We start from the raw sequence: 24,408 nt of genomic DNA, 5'->3' as shown, positions 1-24,408 counted from the left end.
TGTTGATGGTTTCTATGATTTGTTCTTTCACCCACTAATTCTTTAAAATAATTTACTGTTTTCAAATAAATTTAATTCATTTTTCCATAGCACTTTAATGAAACCAAATTTTATTGCATTATGATCAGAAAAGGATGCCTTTAATATTTCTGCTTTTCTGCATTTGTTTGTGAGGTTTATATGGCCTAATACATATTTGTGTAGATGCCATGAACTCCTGAGAAAATATGCAATCTTTTCTATTTTCATTTAACTTTCCCCAGAAATCTTTCATATCTAACTTTTCTTAAATTCTATTCATGTCCTTAACTTCTTACTTGTTTATGTTTGGTTAGGTTTGTCTAGTTCTGAGAGAGAAAAATTGAGGTTTCCCTACTAGTATAATTTTACTGCCTATTTCCTCCTGTGACATTTAAATTCTCCCTTAAAATTTTGGATGCTACATACAGTTGGTGCATATGTTTTGTATTGATATTACTTCATTATCTATGGTACCTTTTAGCAAGATAAAATGTCCTTCCTTATCTCCTTTGTTTATTTTTATTTTAGCTTTGTCTGAGTTCACAAGCTACCCTTGTTTGTTTGTTTTTTGCTTCAGCTGAAACATAATAGATTCAGCCCTTTACCTTTACTCTACATGTGTTTCTGTGATTCAAATGTCTTTCTTCTGAATAGCATATTGTAGGAATCTGTTTTTTAATCTGTTCTGCTATCTGTTTCTGTTTTATGAATAAGTTCATCCTGTTAACATTTGCTGTATTTAACTGTATATTTAACTGTAGATTTCCTTCCATCCTACTTTCCCCATTTATTCTTCTCTCTCTCTCTCTCTCTCTCTCTCTCTCTCTCTCTCTCTCTCTCTCTCTCTCATCTATCTATCTCTCTCTCTCTCTCTTTCTCTATCTCTCTCTCTCTATCTCTCTCTCTCTCTCTTTCCCTCTCTCTCTCTCTCTTTCCCTCTCTCTCTCTCTCTCTCTCTCTCTCTCTCTCTCTCTCTCTCTCTCTCTCGCTCCCCCCCTCTCTTCCCCCTCCCTTTCTCTCTCTCTCTCCCCCCTCTTTCACCATGTTCCTCCTCATAATCATTTTCCTTTGGAACAGTCTCCTTTGGTCTTCCTTTCTATAAGCACTCCCACCCATTCCCTTATCCCTGTCCTTTTTGCTTCCCTTTAGTGTGTTATCGATTTCTATATCTAATTGAGCATATATGTTATTCCCTCTTTGAGGCAAATCCCATGAGAGTAGGTTTAAGAGTTTCCCACACTCTTCAGCTTCCCCCTCTATTGCAATTGCTCTTTGATGCCTCATTTATGTGAGATAATTCACCCCATTCTATCTCCCCCTTTCTTCTTCTCCCAATGTAGTCCTCTTTATCATCACTTAATTTTAGGGGATTTTTAAAATATCATACATTATAAATAATTCACACCCACACTCTATGTGTAATACTTTTAATTGCCCTTATTTTGATAAAGTTCATATGAGTTTTATGTATTATTTTCTGCTGTAAGAATATACAATTTTAACAGTTTAGATTTATTGAATCCTTTGTTTTCTCTGGCTTATTTGCCTTTTAATGCTTCTCTGGAATCTTCTGTTTGAACATCAAATTTTCTGTGCAGCTCTTGCCTTTTCATAAAGAATGCTTGAAAGTTCTCAATTTCAATAAATTAATTCATCAAAATAAATAGGATCATATTGAGTTTTGAAGGGCTTGGAATCTGAAGCTGAATTTTAAATCTTAGAATCCAATTAGTCCAACCAAACCTCCCCTCTGTATCTCTCTCTCTCTGTCTGTCTTTGACATTTTCTGTCTCTGTCTCTGTCTCTGTCTCTGTCTCTGTCTCTCTCTCTCTCTCTCTCTCTCTCTCTCTCTCTGTCTTTCTGTGTCTGTCTCAGGATCTCCCCCTCCTAATCCTCCTCCTCCTCCTACTTCTCCTTCTTCTTCATTCTGTCTCCATCTTTCTGGTTTCCTCTCTGTCTCTGTCATGAATATATATGTGTGTATATATGTATATCTACATACATACAAACATACATGCAAATGTATGTTTTATATCAGCTTTATTTCTGAACCTATCTATTCCCTGACCAACCTCCCTCATACTGGCCTTTACCTCCACCAAGAAGGTAAAGAGGTATATTTTCTGATTTCTTCCCTTGGTACAACTTTGATTATTATAACGACACAATATTAAGTTTTCTGGCATTTCTTCCATGTATACTATGGCCTTGTCCTCATCCTGCTTATTCTGTATCAGTTCATATTGATCTTCCCATGCTTCTCTGAATTCTCCACATTCATCATTTCTTATGATCTAGACATATTCGATTGTATTAATTAATTAAACATTTTGGTATAACCTCATTTTCCAAATGATGAAACTGGGGACTAAAGAGATTAGGACCATATAGTTGATATATACCCCTGAGGATCATGTAGTTAGGGAGGGACACTGCTAGGATAGGAGCTCAGACCCTCCAGGTTCATTCCAGGTCTTTCCAGGGCACTAAGATTGCCTCTTATGAGCAAAGTCATAACTCTTCTCATTTTAACAAATAATGAATGTACTAAGATATAATTTATCCAGTGTTAGAATCTTAGAAATACTTTCATTTCATTTTAAAACTTGAAGGCTAGGTTAGATGGCAGAGTAGAGAATGAAGCTTCTTCACCCTCCTAATAACTCCTACAACAATCAAAAATAACTTCCAAGGATCAATGCCTAAAAATGTCCAAAACAGGAGTTGAAAGTGAAGCTAAGCAGCCAGGGACAACTAGGAAGGAAGGTCTCTGACCTCCTTGGGCCTCATATTTATCTGTTTTATTTCTAATTAAATTTTTTTCATTAAATATTTGTTGTCTTAACCTCCCATTCACCTCCCCCAATGGAGTAAAAAAAAAAAAGAAGAAAAAAAGAAAACCATTCCTATCTAATATGGATTTACAGCTTTTGGTCCCAAAAGTTTCTGATCAGAAATGGACTTACCAAGACAGTTAAAGACATATTAGTAAGACCTTCACCTCTTCCTTCATTCTCCATCCAACCTAGACACTCTTTACATGGAACCTCATTCCTTCCCCAGGCACAGGGAACTTTGAAGCCAAATGGCTGAAGAATCAACCAGCTCATCTTGATTCAGTTCCCCAGTCCCAGCTTCCATATTCATCATATCCTTATGGTGTGTAAGGCACTTTTCACACTACAGCCACCACCCTATAAGGTAGCTTGTAGAAATGTATTTATTCCCCTCTTTGAAATGGAAGCATGGAGGTTGAGACAGGCAAAGTCACTTGACTAAGGTGATTCAGCTGATAAGAGGGTCACTGGTCTGTTTCCAACCCAGGTTCTCCTCTGATGGCAAAGCTAATCATCTTTCCATCATATCCCTAGACCTCAGAAATGTGATATAGGTCGAGGCTAGTCTCCAGCTTTCTATGGGTCTCACTGTCTTATTGTAGTAATAAAGGGACATTTGGTGAATTGGTGACCCAGCAGCCCTGGGGGCAGCTAGATGGCTTAGGGGATGGGGCACTAAGTCTGGGGTTAGGAAGACCTATGTTCAAACTCAGAATCAGACACTTCTTAGCTATGGAAACTCGAGCAAGAAATTTAACCCTGTTTTTCTCAATCTCCTCCATGAAATGAGACGGAGAAGGAAATGACCAATCACTGCAGTACCTTTGCCAAGAAAACCTGAAATGGGATCACAAAGAGTTGGACAGGATTGAACAATAATGACTCAGCACTCCAAACTCCAGGCCTACACAAACATAGGACAGTTGTAGGGTGACCTCTATGAATCATTTCCCCTTGACGTACTTCACCCCTACTCAGTTTTCTCTGTGAACTTCAAAATATAGATTCTATCTTGTCTCTCACTGATATGAGTAAACAGTATCCCAGTTCCAATGCAAATGCACAAAGTTATTAAGTACAGAATTACCTTTATTTCTCCTTCTCCCCACCTTGAAATAAAATGAAAAAAAAATACCATAAAGATTGACAATAGGCAGTACAAAATCAATATGTAGTTACCTTCTTCTTGGGTGAAGATCATCTTTTCCCAGGAAACAATGCAGTCAATTAGACCCTTTCTACCTTGTGCTTTTGTAGTACCCTTGCAAGGAAAATCGACATGGTAATGCTAGAGAGATAACTGAGATAGTATAGAGCAGTGATGGTGAACCTTTTAGAGACTGTGTGCCATGCCCCCACCCTTCCCAGAGACTCAGTGCCACCCGTTACATCACCAACTGCCTTACCCCAGATGGGGGCAGGAGAGAGGGAGGGCAGTGACCCAAGCACTCCACTCAGGGGAGGGAGTAAGCACTTCCATTGGGCTCCTGAGCAAAGGGGCAGGGAGGTGTGGTGGAGGGGGGGAAGGGATCAGTTCTGCTGGAGTCCTTCTGACTTTCTAGTAACTAACTCTGGTGGGCAACAGCATACATGTCCACAGAGAGGTCCCTGTGTGCCATCTTTGGCATATGCACCACAGGCTTGCTGGCACAGGTCTAAAGAGAAGCATATTTATTCCCCCACAGTCATATGATAAGTCTCTAGCCTCATGGCTCTTTCCTAAGGGTGTGGAGTCTCTCCCAAAAAGATAGAAATTTGTAGTTTCTAGTGAGGCAATACCCTAACATTCCAGTAAGTTCTTTCTTCCTCCCAGTAATTGCTAAAGACCTCCAATCTTTATATTTGGGCTACCGCCATGAAGGGAAAAATATCTAGGATGGCTAGAAAGACAGACTCCCTCTGGAAATCTGATAATCATAATAATTTTTAATATTTAGTTTTCTTATATTAAAACTAAAATTTCACCTTTGTTACTTCTATATCTTTCTCCTAATTTTTCCTCTGCTGCCAAGCAGAACAAGTACAATTATTCCTCCAAATATTAGGAGACATCTATCATGTTCTATTCAGGACTTCTTTTCTACCAGATTTATGTATAGACTGATTTTGATATCCTTCCATCTAACTACCAACTCTCTGGAAATTCCAGCAGAGTGATTTCCTCTGTAAAGGTGGAACACCAAATTGAATATAATGTTCTAGATGTTTCATTACTAGACCAAAAGTTGAGCTGTACGAAAGATAAAGGGGATGGGTCTGAGAAGTCCTAGGTTCCCCTATCCTGGATCTCAGATACAAGGGTGGATGGATGCTTATTAGTGATGATTCTCGCTCAGATACATATTGAACTGTGAGAGCCCTTCAGATTCCTTCCAACTCCAAGATCCTGGGGTATTTTGTCCTTGGCTTTTATCCCTTTCTTTTGGCTTCTCATTTGCTTACCCTAGGTCGTGGTATATCACATGGCTTTAGCTTGCTTAATTCAAACTGACCTGTTTACTGCTTCAATAACTAATATTTATTTAGTATTCAGGAATAATCCTGGGAAGTCAACATAGTCCTGATGTCTCACCTGGAAGAATTGAGTTTTGTGATAATTCCTCCTCCCCTGACCCACTTTCAAAAGTCCATGGCTGCCATATGCATGAATGCTAGCTAATTAGACAGCATTCCTTTCAAGGTGAGACCCCTGGGTCAAAGCATAGAGCTAGTCCTGGGCACCTCTGCTATGGGAATGGAGTGGAGAGGGGAAGGTGGGAATGAGATGTTTTTCTCATTCACTCCTTTTGGGGATGGTAGGCTATCAGAAGGACCCCAGTCCAATTCTTCTCCCCTTAACCTAGTGCATTTGTGGTCCACGGTCATCAAGCATTGATAAGCATCAGATGTTACTAGCACAAAAATATGGACAGCCTTAGTTTCCAAGTATATAAAATAAGAGGGTTGGCTTGGCTGCCCATTTCAGGAAAGGCATTTTACTTTTGGGGGAGTCAATTTCTTGGTCCTCATGTTGCCTCCTTTTTAGCCTAGCCTGATTATGGACTGTGATGTCCATCCTTGAGGTATCACCTTCAAGGTCATCTGCAGTTCAGTTCTCTAGGTACTAGTGGTCCTGGGATTAATATGTATCTCATGGCACACAGCCCTAGATGGCATTGCTATGCATGATGTGTAACCAGGACAAAGCATACTTATTCTTTCGGGGCATCAATTTTCTCCTCAGTCAAATGAAGAGATTGGACTAAATGATATTTAAGGCCCCTGCTAGCTTTAGAACTGTGATCCCATGATTCTGGAAGATCCTCCCCCTTCTATGACTTACTGCCTCTGTGATGGTGGACAAGCTCCTTATCTAGTCTTCAAGATGGTCTCAAGTATTCTTCCTGCTCAACATCTATCATCCCATGTTGCTCTAATTACTTTCCAAAGTCAGTCACCAAAGAGGATCCTGGGAGATAGATGCCAAGATGAAAGAGACTGTGAATGGAAGAGTGAGGGGAGAGGTGGCCTAACCATTTCCTACTTAACACTTTGCATCCTTCCCATGTCCAACAGAGATCACGTTGTTAATGTGTGTAGTTTTGTTGTGTTTAATCTCACTATCCCAGGTGATCTTCGGTAGAAAGGAGATGTTCCCCAAATCCTTCTGGAATCATTTCTTTGTCAGCCAAGTATGCAATCAGAAAGGGTTTGATCATCTCTGTGCAGACTTCCTCTTTCGTGTATCTGGATATGATCGGGAAAACCTGAACATGGTAGGCATCCACAATACACCCTAAAACTAGAGAGGAGCTCCCCTGCTTTCCTGCCAACCTTCCTTAATATAGTTGTCATCATTGTTTTATTTTATTTGTTTAACCTTAGCAAGATGCAGTGTGGTATGATGGACAGAATACTAGGCAAGAGATCCTGAGTTCAAATTTCACCCCTGACATTTGATAGCTGTGACCTGAGAAAATGATTTAACTATTTATGTGCTTCTAGAAACCATTTAGGAGTTGCAAGTTCATATCTGCATTGGTGGAATGAGTTCCCAAACTGGCAGTATTCTGCACTGACAAAGTAAGAGATTTTTCCCAGAATTGCTTTTGAGTTAGTGGGAAATATATGCAAGGGGTTAAAATAACACAGAGAAAGGAAATTTTATAAGATTAAAATTATGATCAGTGAAACATTGTCATAGGATTTTATAGTTAGCAGGGACTTTGAAGATCAGCTAATCTGATTTGTTTCTTCTACAAAGAAACTGAAGCACAAAGAGTGTCAGAGGTAGCTAGAGTACCATGAAAAGAGTAATAGATTAAGAGACTGAAAAGTGGGATTCAAATCCAAGCTGTGTAAACTTGAACAAGCCAAGTGAATAAGCATTTTGAAGCACTGATCATGTTTGTACACAGTGTATATGTTGTCTCTCCTATTAGACTGTGAACTCCTTGAGATCAGGGATGGGTTTTTTCCCCTTTCATTGTAACACCAGGACTTAGCAGAGTGACTGACATAGTAGTAGGTGGAGTCAATTTCCAACATGAAGAGTTTCTGGGGAATCTAACAGAAAATCAGGAGAGTCAGGAGTATAGCTAGAGAGGAACAGACACTACACCCTCTAGACCTCAGCAACTTCATCCATGAAGGGGTCATAATAATAGTCACACTAGCTCCTTCACAAGGGTTTTCTAAGGCTTCTGAGATTTGATTGATAAAGCACTAAGAAAGGGCATATAAAGGACATGTATGATATAAAACATTTTAAAAGTCTGAGATACCTGCGACTTCCCAGTGGGTGATGTCCAACTAGTTCTCAGTGCAAGAATGACAATCAGTAAAGAGATGAGTGAATTGTAAAACATGTGTGTGAAAGTTATCTGAACTCTAGGAATTTGAACCAGAAAGAGGATTGAGGAAGAGACCCAAGGCAGAGTCCGGGGGTGACACCCTTGCCTATCACACAAAACATAGACGAAACTCTAAATATGACTGAGAACCAGAACAAACTGTGACAGACTGAAGAGTCTCTAGGATAGGGTAGTTCCCAGAGTCAAGCACTGGGAAAAGACTGAAGAGGATGAGGACCATGAAACAATCATTAGATTTAGCATTAAGAGATCCTCAATAAACTTGGAGAGAACAGTTTCAGTTGTTGAGTGCAGGAGTCAGAAGTCAGTTCACAAGGGGTTAAAGCGAGATGAAGAGAAGCAATTAGATTCAATGAAAGTAGATTGCTTTTTCTGTAGCTGTGGAAACTGAGACAGATGAGACAGCTTGTGGGGCTCTGTCTAAGTTAGTGGGGGGGTTTTAATAATAGGGGAGACTTGGGTATGATTTTAAGCAGCAGAGAAGCCAGAGGATAAGAAGAGATTAAAGATTGCTAAAAAATAACCAGGGTTGAGGGGGCAGCTGGGTAGCTCAGTGGATTGAGAGCCAGGTCTAGAGATGGAAGGTCCTAGGTTCAAATCTGGACTCAGATACTTCCCAGCTGTGTGACCCTGGGCAAGTCACTTAACCTTCATTGCCTAGCCTTTACCACTCTTCTGCCTTGGAACCAATACACAGTATTGATTCCAAGACGGAAGGTAAGGGTTTAAAAAAAATAACCAGGGTTGGACTAAGTCCCTTCCAACTCTCAAATTCTATGATTTAGTAAAGGAAGCAAGCTCCCTGAGAAAATTAGAGGGATGGCACCAAGATTCTAAGCAGATGAGGTCTCTTTTACAAAAGTGGAGGGAGGGAGAAGAGAGTGGAAGGGTGATGTGGAGGAGGTCTGAAGTACAGTATTATGGAGAACAGACAGCAAATAGACTGATTAACTTCTTCTGGGGGGAGGGGGAGAAGGGAGAGATTAAGGATGAAGCATAAGCTTCTTCCAAAAGAGAAGGGAGGGGTGAAAGAGGTGATGAGAGGAGGAAGAGAGAGTTTGGTCCCAATTCTGTGGACAGTACAAAGTTATTCTGGAAAAACAAAAATGACTGGTGTGAATCAGAAAGTCCCATCGAAATTTGCCAACATAAGAGGGTAGAGGACCTTGCCCGCATCCTCCTGGCAGATTTTTGCTAGATCCTTTCCATCTCTCAGGTTGGACTCTTTACATTCTGTGTACTCCATTTCCCCTCCTATAAAGCTATACTTGGCATCCTGACATGGGTGGATTTGGGGTTGGACGGTCCAGGTTGAATCCCAGATATGCCATTTAATACTGCAGCATATTGAGCAAGTTACTCTTCCTGTTGTGTCATTTTCTTCATGCCTAAAAGGAAGGGGTTGGACTTGTTCTAAGGACCCTTCCAGCTCTACAACAAGCTGTCGTTGTACAGTCATTGTTTCCCTTTGTGAAAGGAATGGCCTCTAAACTCCCTCCGTGCTTCCTCTGGGTACAAAGATCATCCTGGAATCGAGATGTACCAATAGACATCTAGTGAACTGCTCCACACCTGGCAAGGCCCAGTCATTCCTATATGAAGTAAAGGTGAAGAAGGAGGTACATTCCAGGACTTGAGGGACAGCCTGTGCCAAAGCAAGGAAATAAGAGATGCCAACATCGTGTGTGGATTACAGAACAGTGATCAATATCTCAGAGGGCCTGGCCAATGCTCAGATTACTGACTGAGCCTACTGGAAGCCATGTCATATGTGAATGGGTTTTCATATCATTTCCCCACAATGGTTTGGCATGATTGGTACCTTTAGTCCTACTTTTCTGTTCTGCCCATACGCTATTCCTGACTCAGTGCAGCCTCAGAGAAAGAGAGGTGAATATGTATAAACTTCAGGGCTTTGGGCATCAGCATCCATCTGTGCCTCAGTGTCTATTGCATCAAATGAGGGGATAGTTTAGGTGAGGTCCTGAAAGTTTCCCTGAGCGCCAAGTCCTAGGCCTGGAGCTAAGAGCAAACAGAAGCATGAAAATCCTTTCTGTCCTGATGGCAATGTTTCCCCCAAAGTTGTTGCCATGCCTCAACATTCACTCTTTCCCAAATCTCCCCTCTTTGTAATTACAAGGTTGACGCCACTTTCTTTCTTTCTCAGAGCCGCCTAGATGTTTATCTGTCCCAGAACCCAGCTGGAACCTCTGTCCAGAACGTAGTCCACTGGAGACAGGTACAAATCCAAAACTCCTGCCTAACCCCACAGTCAGTTATTCGGTCCTTAAGGACCTTTGGCGGAAAAGAGGGGCACCATTACTGGGAGGAAAATTCATTCCCGGCAGGTTTGGCACTATGTTCAATCAAAACCGTGTCATGGGCTGCCTTCGGGCTCAGCAGCCTGGACGAGCTGGCACCCACTTTCTAGACACACACTAGGTTCATGTCTCACTTTGGTACCTTTTTTTCCTTATTGAATTCTCTAGGCTGCAGAGATAGAGTAGAAAGAGCATTGACTTTAAACCAGAGGACCTGGGTTCTGATTTCACCTGGTGCTAGTTACTACTGGGGTAACTGGCAATGCATCACTCAACCTCCCCTACTCCTCAGTTTCCTCATGTATGAAATGATGAGGTCGGACTACGTTGCCTCTGAGGATGCTTCCAACTCCAGCTTTATGAACCTATAGTGTGTGTATTTTTAATGATGATGGCAAAAAGAATGTCTGCACCTATGAATAAATGGAATCCATTTCTTTTCATTCCAGATTCTGTATTCTGCAAAGTTCCAAGCTTACGACTGGGGGAATCCTGATGAAAATATGGAGCATTATAACCAGGTACATTCATTGAAACGTGGTTCAGTTTGTGAACGAGCCAATTCCTGGGAAGATCACTGATGACCAAATGGCATGCTCTGCTGGCAGCTGATTCCTTCCTGAGATCCATTTCAAACAAATCTCAATGCCGGGAAGTGCAGTTAAGCTCTCTCCAGTATTCTTTGCTGTTTCTCATATCATGACAGTTAAAGTTGAAAGGAATCTTTGAGGTCCACTAATCCCAAACTCTCACTTTTACATATAAGGCAACTGAGATCCAGAGAGGAAAATGAGTTACCCAAGGTCACCCAGGCAATGAATTTGATCACAGAATAGTTGATTTAGATCTGGAAGGGGCCTGGAAGTTCAGCAAATAGATCTTATTTGTTTGATGGAGAAGGAAGCTGAAGTTTAGAGAGAGAAAGTGACTTATCTACAGTCACTTGGGTAGTAAGTAAAGAGACAATACTGAAATCTACCTTTTAGACTCCAAATGTTTTCCTTTTGGCACAGCTCCTTCTGCTAATAATGGCAATTCTAGCCTACATTTATAAAGTACTTTAGGGTTTGCCAAATGCTTTCCATTTCATTTGCTGCTTACAGTTCTCTTTCCAGGTAGGTGCTCTGATCACCCCCATTTACCGAGGGGGAGACTGAAGTGGGTTAAGTGTCTGACACAGGATTTGTCCTCCTGCTTCTTAATCTAGAGCTCTAGCCACTGAGCCACCTAGTGGACCAAGTCAGCCATATCACTTGGGTCAAGTTTTACCAACGCTATCAGACTTCCATAGTCTTCTGGTTAACTTCAACAGCCAATCTAGAGACAAATTACAGGAATAGGAAGGACCCTCAGAGAATAGAAAGAGAACTCGATGTCAAGTTCCTGCTCTCATTCCCATAATTCATTCATTCACTAATCCACCTACCTAGTCATTCCTTATTTAATGTAACTGAAGAACTCTCATGTGAAAGAGGGAATGGATGCAGGAGTCACTTTCTTCAGTCTTTGGGCTTCAAGTAGGAGGAAGGGAACAAACATTAAGCACTTACTATGTGCCAGGCTCCGTGCTCAGTATTCGACAAATATGATCTCATTTGATACTCACAAAGCCCCTGTCAGGAAGATGCTATTATTTTCCTCATTTTACAGTTGAGAAAACTAAAGCAGAGAGAGGTTAAATGACTTGGCCTGGGTCACAAAGCTAGTAACTATCTGAAGGCAGATTTGAACTCAAGTCTTTCTGACTCCAAGGTGAAAGCTCTATACCCAGTGTCACCCAACTGTCTCTAGCATCGCATTCATAAATACGGAGACAACAGTATCTTCCTTATTTACCTTTCAGGGTTGTTTTCAAGAAAGTCTTTTGTATAGCTTAAAGTGCCATGTGAGTGTCGATTATTATTATTGATTATTAAACAGAGGAAGGCTGTCCCACAGGGAAGGTTTCATACTTAGATGCCACATTTTAGGATGCATGTTGACAACCTAGCGCTTCCTAGAAGAGGATGATGAAGATGGTAATGGGCCGTGACTCCATGTCATGTTGTACTTCATTAAAGGAAATCAATTACTCGATTAACAGGTATTTATTAAGCACCTACTAAGGGACACTATGCTACATGCAGGGAATACAAATATAAAGAATGAAACCATCCCTATTCTCCAGGAGCTTACATAGGGAATGAAAATAGACTTGTTCAGCCTGCAGAGACACAGCCTGGGATTGGGCTCAGAAATGATCCACCCAAACCCAGGGGGAATTGATTGACATAATATTGAAAATTCTGCCCTGAGGTCAAAGTGCAAACATGCCTCGCTGAATAGATATAGCTGGCCCTGGAGAGACCAAATCCAGTATCCCATCTGGATGGCCAAATAGTCCATCTGGCTGGCTGCTGTGTTTCCTGGACCCCCACTATTTTCCATTTCTGTGCCATGGCTTCTGGAAAATTCATGTCAATGGCCAACCTTGACCTTCCCAGAGTCTAGCCTGATGCCTGTCACCTAGTAAACATTTAATAAATGCTTTCATTCACTAATTTATCCACCTACCCATTCATCCCTTCTTTCATGCAACTGTAGAGCCCTCACATAGAAGATCCCAAAGGCAAAAACTATGGTGACAAAGATTTCAGCTCATTATCAGGAAAAACTTCCAAATAATGAAAACTGTGCTGAGATAGATTAGGATAGGAGTAGGTTCCCCTTCTTTGAATGTATCTGGGCAGACCCTGGATGAGGATGTTCTTTAGCTGGATTAAGCCTGTGTGTAAATAGGGATTAATGCAGTGCTTTGCACATAGTAGGTCCTTAATAGATGTTTGTTGATTTGGACTAGATGGCATTTGGAGTCCTGTCCCCCTCTCTGACACTGATTCTTAACTTATGCTAAGAACTAGGGAACAAAATTGATCCATGAAAGGGAAATACTATTCTTGACCAAATCAGGATATTGGCAAGAAGCCCTCAAAGTTGAGAATACCTGGAAACCCTTCGTCTCTCAGGGAACACATCATGAATATTCCACTCTAGCACATTTCACATAGTTGGAAGCAAGAAAGGGTGCAGTAACATCTCAGCATCCTGTCATGAGACTCACCTGGCCATCGGAAAGGTGTCATTTTAAACTCCAGGATTTTAAATAGAGACCTAAGAGCAATTTTCTGGTATGACTAAAAGGACAATGATGACACAAAGGCTCCTCATTCAATCCATTTTTGTTCAGTCATTTCTCAGAATTGTAATCTCTGCTGCAGAAATTACAGAGAATGCTACCTTGCATCTGGCAAGCCTCTCTCCTGCCCTTAGTCCTTCCAAGGAAATTTCTGCATTGCTCTGTCATTCTCTGAGGGAGTCATTTTTTTCCTTTCATTTGCACTCAGGTGACTCCTCCCTTGTATGACCTGGAAGCTGTCAAGGTACCTATAGTCATGTGGAGTGGAGGACAAGACCGGTTTGCTGCCCCCAAAGAAGTGGAGAAATTGATCCCCAGACTCTCCAAGCTTATATATCACAGGAATATTCCATACTACAACCATATAGACTTTGTGCTGGGAATAGATGTACCTAGTGAGTACTTCCAAGAAATTCTTTTTTTGATAAAACAAGACATGAAACACTACCTATCTTGTCCTTTTCTTGTGTCTGGTCAAGAGGCTGGAATGTTGTAGAATTGGGAATGGGAAGAGATATGGATGCTCCTTCTGGGTGAGGACATTCCCATCCCACCTTTCACACTTCTTGGGGCAGGGGGAAAGAGAAAAGCATTTCTTAAATATCAACTATGCACCAGGGACCACATTAAGCACATTCACAAATATTATCTCATTTGAATGGGGAAAGAGAGATGTTGGTCTAAGTTCTGTGGAGTGATGTGGAGTCCCTAAGGAGTAGGCAACAGCTGATGACTATGTCCAGGACTGGCTAGAATGAAGCTTGGATTCTAGAGCCTAGAAGGGAGCCAGTGACTATGGTGAGTGGATGTTTTGGAACACAAGAGGAGGGAACTGAGATAAGAACCTAGGTCATGAAACAGGGTACTTTAGACTTCCATAGTCAAGATAGTGGAATGAGGTAGTAACCCTACTAAGTCCTCCTAAATTCCCCCCAAACAAACTTAATTCAAAGCCTTCTACCAAATTGTGGGGCAGTGAAGCAGTTTTCCAGACTAGAAAAGCTCGAAGGCTCAGCAGAAGGTGTATCTCAATGGAAAGGAAGTAAGTGAAGTTGAAGTCCATGCAAGTGACCTGAACAAGGGCAGGCTGAACCCCAGAGAGCCATATGAGACTCTATCCCTCCTAGCAGCAAGGTTCCAACCAAACTCAAGCCACCAGTGAGGCCATGTTCCTGAGACTGACCAACAGTGAGGATTTGCTCCCCCCCAGCAGACCACCAGTGAGGTCCTACCCCCTGGGGATAATCAGCAGTAAAGCTTACCCCTGGGGCAAACCATCAGTGAGGTTCCATACCCTGGGACCAGCCAAAAGCAAGACTACCCAACTTGTGCTGATCATCAGTGAAACTCTACCCCCAATGTAAGTCAGTATTGAGACCTCCCACCAGTGTAAACCATCACTGAGACATCCTATCAATATAAGCCAGCAACTAGGCCCCTACATCTGGTGTAGGTCAGCATCAAAGCCCCAAACCTCTGCACAAAAAGCTTGGGGAAATGCCCTCTCCAATTCACAAACATAACTCTACCTTATTATACAGAAGAAATTCAAAAATCAACTGGAAAAAGTCAACAACAACAACAAATCTAATCCTAGATAGTTACTATGGTGACAGGGACAAACAAGATGCAAACTTAAAAGAGGACAACATTGTCAAAACAGCTAAATATGAAGCATAAAAGGAAAATGTGAACTGGTCTCAGGAGCAAAAAGATCTCATAGAAGAAGTCAAAAAGGACTTTAAAAACTAAATAAGAGAGAAGAAAAAATGGGGGAAATGATGGTAATGCAAGAAAACCATGAAAAAAGAATCAACAGCTTGGGAAAGGAAGCACAAAAAATGGGGGGGGGTGTAATATCGCAAAATTTGCCAAAAAAAAAAATCTTTTAAAAGTAGAATTGACGAAATGGATAAAGAGGTGCAAAAATTCACAGAGGGAAACAAGTGATCAAAAATTGTACTAGCTAAATGGAAAGGAAGATAAATAATCTCACTGAAGAAAATAATTCCTTAAAATTTATAATTAGACAAGTGGAAAACTAATGACTCCATGAGGCTCCAATTAACAATCAAACAAAATCAGAGGAATGAAAAAATATAAGAAAATGTTAAATTTCTCATAGGAAAAGCAACTGACTAGGCCCAGCAATATCACTGCTAGGTTTATTTCCCAAGTAGATCCTGGGAAAAGGAAAAGAACACCTGCATCCCAAAATATTTATAGCAGCTCTCTTTCTGGAAGCAAAGAAGTAGAAATTAAAAGGTTGTTCATCAACTGGGGAATGACTGAAAAAAATTCTGATATATGATGTTGATGGAATACTACTATGCCATAAGAAGTGATTAGCAGGTTATTTTTTTAAACCATGGAAAGAAGTACATGGGATAATGAACAGTGAGATGTTAGAACCAAGAGAACATTATACAGAACTACAGAATTAACACTAGAGGGATAAATTGTGAATGTTACCCCTAGAAAGTGAACTGAAAGATGAAAACATGAAAGATTTAATTTGTATGAAAATGGTCTTCCAGTCAATACCTTCTGTGATGGCATATAGGTGGGGGAGGTGAGGGGAAGGGATAGGGAGGGACTAGGATGCTTGTGGATGGCATTTATTATGTAGATATGAAGAAAAGTAAGCTAAACAAATAACAGATTTGTAATTACATGTATGTATAATCTTTTTATACATAAATGCTTGTTTTATTTGGTTTTGCAAAATTTGAAATTAAAAAACCCTTAAAAACTGACCTGGAAAATAGATCATGGAGAGAGAATTCAAAAATCATTAGCCTGCCTGAAAGTCATCAGCAAAAAAGAGAATCTGGACTTCGTACTTCAAGAAATTATCAAGGGAAATGGCCCTGATATCCCAGAACCAGAGGGTAAAAAAATTGAAATGATCTACCATTCACTTCCTTAAAGGGATTCCAAAAAGAAAACTCCAAAGAATATTATAGTCAAATTCCCAAGCTCCAACACCAAAGTAAAAATACTCCAAACAGCCAGAAAGAAACAATCCAAATATCATGGAGTCACAATCAGAATTCAACAAGATTTGGCAATTTCTACTTTAAAGGACCCCAAGGCCTAGAATATGATCTTCTAGAAGGAAAGGGAGAGGATTACAGCCAACAATCACTTGCCCAACAGAACTCAGTATAATCATTCAAGAGGAAAAAAGAGATAATTTATGAAATTGAGAATTTTCAAGTATTCCTATTGAAAATAATGGAGCTGCATAGAAAACTTAACATTCAAACAGAAGATTCAAGAGAGGCATAAGAAGGTAAATAGGAAAAAGAAAGCATAAGTGAGTCAATAAGGTTAAATTGTTCAATGGTGTATATTCTTACATGAGAAGATAATATTTATGACTCAAATGAACTTTATCAATATTAGGGCAATTAGAAGGCATATACATAAAGTTTGAGGGTGTGAATTCTCTATAATGAGATATCCCCAAAAAATTATAATTAAAGGATAGAAAAAGAGAAATGCTCTGGGAGAAGAGAGAAGGAAGAGCTAGAATGGGGTGAATCTCACATAAAAGAAGAACCAAAGAGTTTTTACAATGAGTGGGTAAATAAAGGTGGAGATAGCAGCAAGCAACACTTGAATCTTACTCTCATTGGACTCAAAGAGGGTAAAACATACATACTCAGTTGTATATGGAAATCTATAGTACCCTAAAAAGAAAGTAAAAAGGGATAGGGATAAGTTAAGGGCAACTGATAGAAAGGAAGACTTCCCAGAGGAGGTAGTGGTCAGAAGTAAAACATTTGTGAGGAAGGACAAAGTGAAAAGGGAGAAAGAAGAATAAATGGGAAAAGTAGGTTAGAGGTAAATACACAGTTACTTGTAAATGGAAATAGGATGAACTCACCCATAAAATGGAACTGGATAGCAGAATGGATGCAAAATTGTTATCCCCCAAAATGCTATTTACAAGAAAGACATTTGAAGCATAGAAACACACACCAAATAAAGGTAAAGGGCTGGAGCAGAATCTATGGTGTTTCAGCTAAAGTAAATAATAATAATAATAATAATAATAATAATAATAATAATAAGGAGTAGCAATCTTTATCTCAGACAAAGCTAAAGTAAAAATAAATAAAAGATAAGAAAGGAAATTCTATCTTCCTAAAAGGTACCATAGACAATGAAGTAATGTCATTACTAAACATATATGCACCAACTGGTATAGCATTCAGATTTTTAAAGAAGTTAAATAAGTTAAAGGAGGAAATAGTAAGATACTAGTGGAGGAACCTGAACGTTCCTCTCTCAGATTTAGATCAATCTAACCAGAAATTTAAAAAAAGAAGCTATGGAGGTGAACAGAATTTTAGAAAACTTAGATATGATAAATTTCTGGAGAAAGTTAAATAGGAATAGAAAAGAATATAACATTTTCTTAGGAGTGATGGCACCGACTCAAAAACTGATCACAAATTAGGGCATCAAAGCATCATGATCAAATGCAGATAAGTAGAACTACTGAAGGCATTCTTTTCAAATCTTAATGCAATAAAATTTGGTTTCAATAAAGTACCATGGCAAAAATGGATTCAAAATTATTTGGAAACTCAATAATCTAATTCCACTAATAAGTGTTCTACTCAGTACATCACCTATATGTCCCTCCACTCTCAAAGTAAATTCTATACAAGGTGCTTTGAGAGTAAAGTGGTTGTCATCATTCAGTCATGTTCAACAGATCCCTTTTGTAATTTTCTTGGCAAAGATACTGGAATTTTACCATTTTGTTCTCCAGCTCATTCTACAGACTAAGAAACTAGGACAAACAGGGTCAAACAATTTATCCAAGGGTGCACAGATAGTGTCTTGAGTCAAGATTTGAACTCTTCCTGATTCCAGGTCTGCTGCTCTATCCATTGCACCACCAAGTTACACACTACAGTAGTAGACAATAGCAAAAGTTAAGATGGAGTTTTGTCATCTCATAAACTTAAAAGAATTTTGCCCCCAAAATATAAATTCAAGAATGATCAGAATGATAGTCATTCATGGAGAGACTCAAATAATTTTGTTCAAAGCCTAATAACTAATTTTTTTTAAAAAGACCTGGTTTGCATGCTTCTTTATTGTGAATGAGAAGAGCAGCAAAATGGCTAGCATGTTATACAGAAAGAAAGAAGGGGATCAATAACAGAAATCTGCTCTGAATTTTTTTGGAGCCTTGAATTATAGGATAATTAATCCTATAGATTGTTATATATTATGTTTCCCAGAGTAAAGTAAAAAATACATGGATATGACAGTGTTTCCTCTAGGATACAAACATAAGGTGAAAATGGGAGTATGGCTAGATAATGGAGGCTCAGTTTTACTATGGTCATGTGACCATTTACTCCATTTTTTTTCAGCATGTGGACAGAGAAATCTCTCTATAGGAGCGGAGCTGAGGTCAGTGACTAGAAAGTAGGTCCCACCTGGTGGAAGACAAGGGGAGTGAAGAGATAAGTCTGGTGATGCCCACATTCTTTTGATGAAGCTTGAGTAAAAAGGCATAAGAACCCCTCCCCTCTTCTAATAGTTCTCTAGAATCTTTGTCATATTATAGAAACAACCTTCTGACCATAGAAGTCTTTTCATTTTTCTGTTACTTACCATATTTTATAGGACAGTAATGTTCTTAACATGCATGTATCACTTGTATAATTTCTTAAGCTATTTCTTGATTCACGAACATCTACTTAATTTCCAGTTCTTTGCTCCTAGAAAATGACTATTTTAAATATTTCTTCACATAAGGGACCTGATTTTAAATTGGGCATCTTACGATAGATGCCTAGCAGTGAGGTCTCTGGATCAAAGGTTATAAATATTTTAGTCACTCTCTTAGCAAAAAAGCAAGAGGAAAAAAAGAGACGTTGTTTAAAGCCAAATTTATACTAATGTTCATCAGGCCTCCCACCCCATCCCTGTAATTTAGCTTTCCTTTCTGCCCTGGCAATCCACACACACAATCTTTTTATCCTCCAATGGATAATTTGGCAAAGACAGACTTAGTGTCCAGACTGAATTGGAGCTCGATTTACTTCTGTGAAGGACTCAGGGGACTGGTTGAAGGAGGGAAGATTGCGTTACTAAGCTGACTAACAAGTTGTTTGGATCATGTACATGTGGGGTAGGTACCAACTTTTAATAAAGTTGGATCTGTAAATCTTGAAATTTCTCAGACTTGTAAATGTTAAAAATTTCTCCATCGGGGAATTCTCAATTGGAACCATTCCCTGCTGGGAACATTCCCCATTTTGATGTGAGAACTCGCCAAGATCAGAAATGGGAGGACCTCTACTCCACCTGTACTTAAGACTGCTTTAGGGGAGAAAACTCCTTGCTAAACAATGAAAGTACTTGGACCCATGCTTATAAAGAGGCAAGGAGTTCTTTGAGCCATGCCTATTTTTAGAATTGATACAATGGGGTGCTAAGTACCTATAAAGGTCCGGCAACTTGTAAACTTGCCAGGAGCAAAGAGGTGAAAACTTACTTAGAGGTTTTCTCTTGAGGGGATTAGTCGACCCAGCAGTGTTTTTTCTGATTCAAACTTACTAAAGGGATTAAGTCGACCCAGCAGTATTTTTAGAATGGGCAATCCTTTGGAAAACGTCTACTGTGATTGGTAGATGTAAGGACTTAGGGGAGGTGACATAGGAGAAAACCCCCTATATAAGAAAAAGCAGAATCTCTTGAGAAGACAATCCTTTTGGAGGATCTCTGATGAGGATCGCTTGGGAAGAATCTCTTGAGAGAGGCTCTGGAGAAGGGAAGCTCTTGGAGGACACTCTCTAAGGAGGTCTCGCTGGAGCTCCTCTGAGGGGACTCTGTCCCTCTGGAGGCTCTGGAGAGAGGCCCTTTGGAACAGTCTCTGGCTGGAAGGCTCTTTAAGGAGGACTCTGGCTGGAACTCTCTCTGGTGAAGTCAACTGAGATGGAGCTGGCCTGCTGTCACTAGAATCCTTGCTTAGACAGACCTTGTGGTGAGTCATAAAAGACTGACTGACTGATCTCTCTCTCTTAAGACTCAGGTCTAGGCCATGTTGGCTTAAGGCCCTTCATACTTATTTCCTTTTTCTCTCTTTCTCTCTTTTCTTTAATTCCACATTTGTATTAATTAAAATCTCTATAAAACCCAATTGACTTGGGTATTTGAATAATTGGGAATATATTCCCTGGCGACCACCTTATATTTGATTAAAAAACCAAGACACTGTAGTGAAACATATTTTCTGCGGTCAAATTTACTCACCCTCTCTTATATCTATCACAATTTATGCCATACACTATTTTAATTATAACAGTTTATATATATATATATATACATATATATATAACAGTATATAAATATAAATAACAGTATATACATAACAGTATAACAATAAAAGGCTCCAACTCTTTTATCTACAACAGTTTAAGGCTCCAACTAATTTAAATCTTACAGAGCTTGCATAATTTTTAGAAATCATTATCATCATTGAGATGCTTCTCCAATCTATGTCTTCTCCTCTTCTCTTTTTTGAATTTCAGCCCTGTAGGAGGGAGGGCCTGCATTGCATGTTTCTAGGAATGTCTGGTCAGCATCTGAGCATCAACATATCCCAAACGCAGATCCGTATCTCCCCACCTGAAACCTTCCTCTTCTCCAAGCTCCCATATGGTGGAGGATTTTCTGATCTTTCCTGTCTCCTAAGGTTCACAGAGTCCTTGACTTTGCCCTTTCCCTGCCCCACCCTTATCCAATCCGTGGTCCAGTCCTGGGGATTCTACCTGCCTCCTTTCTTCCACTCCTACCTCAGTCATGGCCTTCATTCATGGGAGCCGTCATCCATCACTTTTTACTGGGACTTTTGTAGCAGCCTCATAATTGGTTTTTTGGATTCCAGTTTTCCATATGTCCAAGCCACACTACCGAGAGCTGCCAAAAGCATCTCCCTGCACAAAAAGGAGCTCAGAAATAAATCCGCAGTGGCTTCCCACTGCTTCTAGGGTAATCTAGAACCCCATCAGCCTGGCGTTGATGACTATTCCCCATTACCTACTTACTGCCAAGTTAACTTTCCATTCTTACCTCATACTACTGCCGTTCTTGCATTCCACCTGGCTATTAAACAGGCCCCCTTCCTGGTCCCTGAACTCAGCACTCAGTCTTCAGCCTGTGTGTCTCAGGCCTGGCCAGCTCCACATCCAGAATGTGTTCCTGTTCCACCTCCAGTCTTTGACTCCAAGCTCAGCTCATGTACCTCCTCCTACAGGAAGCCTTTTCTTGACAGCTCTAGAATTAGCCCTTTCTCCCTCCTCAATTACCTTGTAGGGACTGATCCCTTTATATGTCGTATCGCCCAGAATGGAAACTCCTCGAAAGCCAGACTAGCTGTATTTTTGTCTTGGTACCTTCATCAACTTAGTACCACCCTGCGCACATAACACCCACTTAATGGGGGAAAGATGCTGGACCTGTGATGTAGTTGATATTGGGAATTCCCATTGAGAAAATTCCCTCCACCAATGCAGAACGCCACCTTCTCCCTGACTTATGATTTTACAGAGATGCTGAGGATGTGCTGAGAGAAGAAATGACTTGTGCAGGGTCACAGAGTGAGGATGTGCCTGAGGTATGCTTGAACCCAGCTCTTCCTGACTTCAGGCTGAGACTAGCTTTCTAACCACTAAGGCCTTGCTTGCTATCTTTCCTCTACTATGAATGGGGGGTTGAATGAATTGAACTGGTCAAGCAAAGTCAGTCAACCTTGCTTAGTTCATGGAATTTAGATGGTGGCCTCTTGTGGGTGCTATAGCTTTGGCCCAGTGGCCTGACTATCCTCACAGTGCATGACTGAAAGAAATGCAAGATCATGATCCCTGCCACTGTCCTGTGGAAACTGGACTGCAGAGGCCTTAGAGGGCTTCTGACCTTGGAAGACAATGCCATGGGCTGCTTGGATCCCCCAATGAGCCCCTCCAACCTTAGCTTAGCCGCTCCTCGGGCTGCAGGCAGCAGGTTCACCTGGGAGAGGCCTCTCGAGCTTGGATGGCCTGCAGGAGCTCATCCTGCTCCAGAAGGCCTTGAAAGACTCCAGGCCTCTCTCTACTTATAAAGCATAAATTCAAATACGCAATAGGAATAAAACCACGAAGCCTCTTTATTCACAATCAATTCGAAAACAATGTGGAGATTAAAAATGGAAAAGCTAAGCACAGACTAAGGCCCTTTTCCCTCTAATACCAAGTATTTTCCATTCCAGTTTAACTCAGTCCTAAAATGGCTTTTGGCTCTGGCAGGAGAATTCCTGGCTCTGGTTTCTCGGTGGCATTATGATGAGGAAAAACTCATGATGGGAAAGAATCTGGCTCCAGACTCCTCGGTCCTTGCTGCCACTATTAGAAGAACCCAATCCTCTCTCCATCACTTGGGCAATCACGGTTAAAAAGTAAACCACACCTCTTGCACTTACCTTCCTGGGGTGGAGGGTTCAAATTCTGGTAGGCCTGTGAACAAAGGTCAACACAAAACACTTCGTTTATTTGAGGAAAGTTTAGATGGGAAATAGCAAGGAGGAAAGTGAGAGTCCTGATTTTGAATTTCTGAAAATTTCTGAAATTTCTGAAAAACCCTAAATCTGTCTGCCTTCAAGGTCAATTTCTTCTGTCAGGGCCAGGCCCAGCCTATATACCTACACTGACTATCTAAGAATTTAATCACTATCTAACTACCTACCTAAGCTAAGCAATAAGAGCACTAATCACCTACAACCTCCTTATAGGCTGCCAAGGCCTTAAATCCATTTTCTCTATCCCAACTGTCAGTTAGTCAAAACTGCCAGTCTCAGATCCAGGACAATTCTGAAGGATTTATGAGAAAGAGCACTGTTCATACTCAGAGGAAAATCTGTGGGAGCAGAAACACAGGAGAAAAACAACTGCCTGATCACATGGGTCAATGGGGATATGATTGGAGATATAAACCCTAAATGATCACCCTGGTGAAAATGTCAATGACCAAAGACATACGTAAAACCCAGTGGAATTGTGCATTGGATATGAGAGGGGATTGGGGGGAGGAGAGGGAAAGAATGTGATTTTTGTAATCCTGGAAAAATGCTCTAAATTAATCAATTAAATAATTTTTTTAAACTGCCAGTTTCAGACACAGAGACAGACTCCTTCTCTCTAGGGAACCCAGAGACAAAAGCCTCCTCCCAACTGTCAGTTTTACTTATATGCCTCCACCGTCTCCTAGGTAACAGAGCCTTCCACCCCTTCACAGAGACAGCCAGTTAACTGATTTGCTGAGAAAATCTCTCTACTCTTCTGCCTCTTAAAGGGACAGAGGGAGAAATTAAGAAAACTCCTTTAATACTGGAAAAGAATCCTTATTGTCTCACTTTCTGATGTGTAAACTCTAATCTTCTGCTCCTCTCTTTCTGTAACTCCCCTGCTTATGTGTTCACATCCTCTAAAAGACTGCTTATAGCTGGTACTCTAGTCATTCATTCTGACTTTTCATACAGGTGAGCCTGTGCCCTGAGGATAAATCAAATCTACAGTTAGTGATCAATCTCTGAATCACTGATTTGCTGATTGGTACCTAATCTATGAACTCCTTGGATCATTTTTCATCACAATTATTGGCACCTCAGGTGATGTGAAATCAGTCAGAAGGTTTGCATAGACCAGCTCAAAAGTTTCCCAGTGTGTACAAGGTAGATTTTACCCAATTTTACCTGCCAAGCCACAAGTATCTATACAATTGTAGAGAGAGGCTAAAGTTTCCTATGTCTGGCTGGCTGTCATTTGTAATTGCTCTACTGTCTTGGATGTCAGTCATTAATGATATAAATCTGACAAGAATCTCAGTTCTCAGTCAGTGATCACTGTGGGACCTCTCAGGTTTGAGTAATCCTGATTAAATTCTGTTTATTTCCATTTGGGGCAATTGCCTGTGGATTCAGAAAGAAACTAGTTCCTGTTCAAATCTTCTCTTAATACAGAAACTCTGGCCTGGTTAAAGGATGACAAGAAATATGTGTGAAGGGTAATAATGGTCAAAATATAGCATCCTTGACCCCAGGGAGGATCTTTTAAAATTCATGTGTTACTTGGTGAAATGGATGTTTAAACTTTAAAGTAATAAGTTTTATTATATTTTGGGAATTCTTATTAAAT

General features: G+C 40.4%; 1 protein-coding gene across 2 annotated transcripts in view; it reads left to right on the top strand.

The window, feature by feature from the left end:
* Positions 1-13,718, top strand: part of LOC100021407 (lipase member K) — a 37,941-nt gene extending 24,223 nt beyond the window's left edge. For both annotated transcript variants that reach the window (XM_007478342.3, XM_056795527.1), the window contains exons 8-11: positions 6,467-6,613; positions 9,879-9,950; positions 10,482-10,553; positions 13,416-13,718. In XM_007478342.3, the coding sequence (XP_007478404.1) occupies positions 6,467-6,613; positions 9,879-9,950; positions 10,482-10,553; positions 13,416-13,703 (579 nt within the window). In that variant the 3' untranslated portion in view covers positions 13,704-13,718. The remainder of the gene's footprint in view (positions 1-6,466; positions 6,614-9,878; positions 9,951-10,481; positions 10,554-13,415) is intronic.
* The last annotated feature ends 10,690 nt before the right edge of the window (positions 13,719-24,408 follow it).

This window comes from Monodelphis domestica, chromosome 1 (assembly GCF_027887165.1).
Source record: "Monodelphis domestica isolate mMonDom1 chromosome 1, mMonDom1.pri, whole genome shotgun sequence".
NCBI lineage: Eukaryota > Metazoa > Chordata > Mammalia > Didelphimorphia > Didelphidae > Monodelphis > Monodelphis domestica.
Note: the sequence above shows the minus strand (reverse complement) of the source record. Positions and strands in the feature narration are given on the sequence as shown.